Source organism: Eimeria necatrix, genomic scaffold (genome assembly GCF_000499385.1).
Source record: "Eimeria necatrix Houghton genomic scaffold, Enh_scaff430, whole genome shotgun sequence".
NCBI lineage: Eukaryota > Apicomplexa > Conoidasida > Eucoccidiorida > Eimeriidae > Eimeria > Eimeria necatrix.
This window is the reverse complement of record NW_013654803.1, coordinates 1-5000: the sequence shown is the minus strand read 5'-3', so window position 1 is coordinate 5000 and position 5000 is coordinate 1. Positions and strand designations below refer to the sequence as shown.

At 57.4% G+C, this 5000-nt stretch overlaps 1 protein-coding gene across 1 annotated transcript in view; it reads left to right on the top strand.

Moving 5' to 3' along the window:
• ENH_00053380 (hypothetical protein, conserved) overlaps window positions 1-5000 on the top strand; it is a gene marked incomplete at both ends in the record, with an annotated part of 9733 nt that extends 4733 nt beyond the window's left edge. The window contains 5 exons of the mRNA XM_013583768.1: window positions 148-258; window positions 320-811; window positions 1108-1243; window positions 1401-1489; window positions 4431-5000. Of these exons, the coding sequence (XP_013439222.1) occupies window positions 148-258; window positions 320-811; window positions 1108-1243; window positions 1401-1489; window positions 4431-5000 (1398 nt within the window). The remainder of the gene's footprint in view (window positions 1-147; window positions 259-319; window positions 812-1107; window positions 1244-1400; window positions 1490-4430) is intronic.

Sequence of the window (5000 nt, the reverse complement as noted above, 5' to 3'; positions counted from 1 at the left end):
GCTGCTGCTGCTGCTCTTGCGGGTGCTGCTGTGGCTTTTGCTTGTCACGTGTCTGCTGCTTCTACCGCAGGCTGCTGCCTGCTATTATCTGTATTGACCTTGCTGCTGCTGCTGCTGCTGCTGCTGCCGCTGCTGCTGCTGCTGCAGACGGCTCAGGTGGACGTGCTGCGCCGTGGCTACGAAGAGCTGCTGCAGCAGCTGCAGCAGCAGACGGAGCGGGCTGAAGCGCTGCAGCAAGACTCGTTGCTGCTTGAAAAGGTAAAAAACAAAGATTATTCTATGGATGCTGAAGCAGCAGCAGCAAATTGTCGTGCTGCAGTCTGCTGCAGATCGCCAGCAGCAGCCGGCATTGAAGCTGCCGCAGCAGCAGCAGCAGCTGCAGCTGGAGCTCCCCAACAGCAGCAGCAGCAGCGCTTCTAAAATGCTGCTGCCGCCAAGTGATTTGCAGGGTTTCCAGCAGCGAAGTATAGAGATAGATCTTACGCTGCAGCAGCTGATGCAGCAGAGCAATCATCAGCAGCAGCAGCAGCAGCTGCTGTTGGCGCCGCAGCAGCAGCAGCTCCTGAAGCCACCGCAGCACCACTCACAGCAGCAGCAGCAGCAGCAGCGGCTCCGGCTGCAAGAAGACGCCAGTCATTCTCCTCTTTACAGCAGCAGCAGCAGCAGCGCGGAAGCTGCAGCAGCATTTCTGGGCGGCCAGAGGCAGCAAACGCGAACGCGCGAGCAGCAGCAGCAGCAGCAGCAGCAGCAGCAGCAGCAGCAGCAACAACGGCACGAAGTGCTTTCCTCGGACGTTGCTACATTAGACGACGTAAGGATTTGTACTTTTTGCTGCTGCTGCTGCTTCTGATGCCGCAGCAAATGTCAAGAGCTGTAGCAGCAGCAGCAGCAGCAACAGCAGCAACAGCAGCAGCAACAGCAGCAGCGAAGCTCATTCTGCGTAGCTCGAGACTGGCTGCCTGCATTCACTGTATCGACAGCCTTCGCAATGATTTCCTGTTATTGCTGCTGCTGCTGCTGCTTTTACCCCTGCTGCTGCGGCTGCTGCTGCTGCCTCTACTGCTGCTGCTGCTGCTGCTGCTGCTGCTGCTGCTGCTGCTGCTGCAGGAAGAGGAGCTTGAGGAAGAAGTGCAGCGCTACAACAGCCGCCTTGGGGGCCCTTTGCTGCGTCGAGTTAGAGGAAATGTTTATTTATATGGCATTAAAAGAGTGGAGCTGCGGCTCCTCAACTCCAAACTCATGAGTCAGCTGCTGCTGCTGCTGCTGCTGCTGCTGCTGCTGCTGCTTCTGCTGCTGCTCTGTGTGGTCGCCAGTTTCTGCGGTGCTGAGGAGAGGCTCGGAAATCTGCTGCAGCAGCAGCTGCTGCTGCTGCTGGGAGTGCTGCTGCAAACTGCATGCAGCGAAGGGTTGGGGTGTGGCAGGGAAGCAGCAGCAGCAGCAGCAACAGCAACAGCAGCAGCAACAGCAGCAGCAACAGCATGATGCGGGCGTGAGTGTTTGCTGCTTGCAGGGAAGACAGAGGGAGGTTGGGATTCGTTAGAGGACTTATCTGCTGCTGAGGAAATAGAAGCAATTGACTCTTTGTCCCTGCAAGGATGAGCAGCAGCAGCAGCAGCAGCTGCTGCTGCTGCTGCAAACTTAGCAGGAAGAGCCGCAGCAGCAATAGAAATACGTGCATCCGCAGCAGCAGCAGCAGCAGCAACAACACCAGCAGCTACGCCGTGATCACACCAAATAGCAGCAGAAGCAGCAGCCGACACCGGCCTTTAGCAGTAGCAGCTGCAGCAGCAGCAGCAGCAGCAGCAGCAGCAGCAGCAGCAACGGCTGCTACTTAATACTTTTGTCCCTCCAGAAGCCCTTTAGTTGGCTCCGCAGCGCCTCTAGGGGCCCCAGCTTTCCTTTAGGGGCCCCCAGGGGGCCCCACAGACCCTAAGGGGGCCCCTGGAGGGCCCCCCACCCTGGGGGCCCCCCCCTCTTGGGGGGCCCCCGTTGCCTCTAAACCCTTTATGCATTTAAAAGGCTCTCTGGCCTCTTAGTGGGGCCCCCGGGGGCCCCCGGGGGCCCCCGAGGGTCCTTGGGGGCCCCTGGGGGGCCCCAGGGGCCCCCCATGGGGCCCTTTGCTCAATGACTGCAACAAACTGCCCGAGGGGGCCCCTTTAAGTGCTCCCTGCGGTTTGACGGCTTTGAAAGGGCCCCCTTGGGGGCCCCTAGGCCTCCTCTGGGGGCCCCTTTTGGGGCCCCCTGGGGGCCCCCTAGCGCTCCTCCGGGGCCCCATTTGGGGGCCCCTGGGGGGCCCCTCTGAGGCCCTCTGGGGGGCCCCCTGCGCTGCAAAAGAGGCCCTTCCCATAGTCACTCTGCATGCAGGACCCTCTGCAGCTAGGGGGCCCCCTTAGGGGGGCCCCCCTTGGTAGCCAGAGGGGCCCCTCCTGTAGCTAGGGGGGCCCCCTTAGGGAGCTGTGGGGCCCCACCTTCAAGCTAAAGGGGCCCATTTGTAGGACTAGGGGCCCCTCTTTTAGCTGTGGGGTTTAGCCATGGGGGCCCCTGCGGTACTTGTGGGGGCCCCCTTAATGCCCCTGGGGGCCCCCGTGTACCTGTGGGGGCCCCTTTAGTGCCAACGGGGGCCCCCGTAGTACCCCTGGGGGCCCCTCTGTAGCTACGGGGGCCCCTGTAGTGTCTAGGGGGGCCCCTTAGTACCCCTGGGGGCCCCTTTGTAGCTAGGAGGCCCCTTAGTACCCCTGGGGGCCCCTCTGTAGCTAGGGGGCCCCTTTAGTGTCTATGGGGGCCCCTTTAGTGTCTATGGGGGCCCCTTTGTAGCTAGGGGGCCCCTTAGTACCCCTGGGGGCCCCTTTGTAGCTAGGGGGCCCCTTAGGACCCCTGGGGGCCCCTTTGTACCTAGGGGGCCCCTTTAGTGTCTATGGGGGCCCCTTTAGTGTCTATGGGGGCCCCTTTAGTACCTGTGGGGGCCCCCCCCGGGCATTTTCGAAGCCAGAGGTTCAACACTCCTAAACCCTAAACCCTAATTCGCGAACCCTAAACCCTAGTCTGTGGGCGAGCCGCAAGTGTGGGAACTTCGGTCAAATGATCTTGCGGAACTGGGGGTTAGGGTTTAGGGTTTAGGGTTTAGGGTTTAGGGTTAGGGATTCGAAGTGGCTGCAACAATGCGGAGCCTGAAAGCCTAAAAGAGAGACAAAAGAGGAAATTGCAAAAAATGTTTCGTTTTAAAAATAAATCTTCTGTTCTTGAGTTTGCTACAGTTGCTGCTGCTGCAGTTGCTGCTGCTGCAGTTGCTGCTGCTGCAGTTGCTGCTGCTGCTCGCGGTAATCGTGGGGTTGGTTGTGTTGCTGCTGCTGTAGTTGCTGCTGCTGCAGCTATTGCTGCTGCTGCAGCTATTGCTGCTGCTCGCGGTATATGGTGCTGGTGGTGGCGTTGCTGCTGCTGCTTCTAACGCAGCTCCTGCTGCTGCTAATAAAAAGCGGCAGCAGCGACAGCAGCAGCAGCAGCAGCTGCTGCTGCTGCTGCAGCTGCAGCTGCTGCTGCTGCTGTTTGCTGCGTAGCTCAGTGCGAGTTGCTTCTGCACCCACACGAGCAGCAGCTAAAGCTTGTAACAAGTGACAGTAAAAATTTCATTTCCAATTTTGCTTCTGCAGCTGTTTAGCACTTGTGTTTATTTTTGTTTTTATTATAAAGACAAAATAATTAAATTAAAAGATAATTAACTTTCATTCTTCTCTGCTGCAGTTTGTCGGGTTTATTTGCTGCACTTCAGCAGCAGCCGTTAACTCTCGAAGTCACTGCGGGGCGGGCGGCAGCAGAAATGAACAAAAAGCCTTTATTTTGAAATATTTTCATTTTAAAATTAAAACTAAAAGGTAAATTTAATTCAAAATTAATTCAATAAGTGCAAGGGAGGAAAAACGGCGGAGAGGCGGCGCCGCGCCTCTCGAAACCGGGTGTACGTACAGCTGGGCGACCCGCGGAGCACACCTGGCTTTTGAAGCGTCAAATCAAATAAAATAAATAAAATCATTTAAATTATATTTATTTTTATTTAAATAAATTCGGTTTATCGCGCAAACTGGCCGTTTGCGGCCCTGGAGTTGAGGTGTATGTACACCTCAGCGCATGCAACAGGCGCAGGGCGCTTGTCTGCTGAAATCGAAGGCAAAAAGGAGCCTGTCTTCTTTACACGCAATTAAATACATTTAATTTCCCATTTAATTGAAATTAAACTTTTCGAATTCGACTTATTCTTTTCTGCTGCTGCTGATCTGAACATACACCTCAACCAGTCAGCAACTGCACCGCAGCAGCAGCGCCCCAGTTTCCCTTTTTTCTCCCTTTCCTCTTTTTCATGCTGCCGAGCTGGCTGCTAGGGTTTAGCGTGTAGGGTTTAGGGTTTAGGGTTTAGGGTTTAGGGTTTGGCCGTGCAGGCCGTGGCATTGCGGCGCAGCAGCTCCCGCAAGTTCGGTCAGCGGCGGAACTCGCCTGCCCCTCAGCCGGTGCAGCAGCAGCAGCAGCAGCAGCAGCAGCAGCAGCAGCTGAAGCAGCAGCAGCTGCTGCGTTTCGTTGATCTCGACCGCTTCTGCTGCTCTCCGGTTTCCCCGGCAGAGCAGTCGCTTGTCTCAAAGGCAGCAGCAGCAGCCGCAGCAGCAGCAGCAGCAGCCGCAGCAGCAGCAGCAGCAGCAATACTGCGGGAAGGAGCATTGCCGCCGCCTTCGCAGACTCCTCTGCATCGCTCACTAGCAGCAGCAGCAGCAGCAGCAGGACAACGACAAGCATCAGCAGCAGCAGCAGGACAACGACAAGCATCAGCATCAGCAGCAGCAGCAGCAGGACAACGACAACTATCAGCAGCAGCAGCAGCACCGAACGCCCCACACCAGCCGCTGCAGCAGCAGCAAAAGCCGCGCCCCACCTCCTGCATCCCCAGCATTCCTCCCCCTCTCCCTCCCCCACCCGCAGCAGCAGCAGCAGCAGCAGCAGCAGCAGCAGCAGCAGCA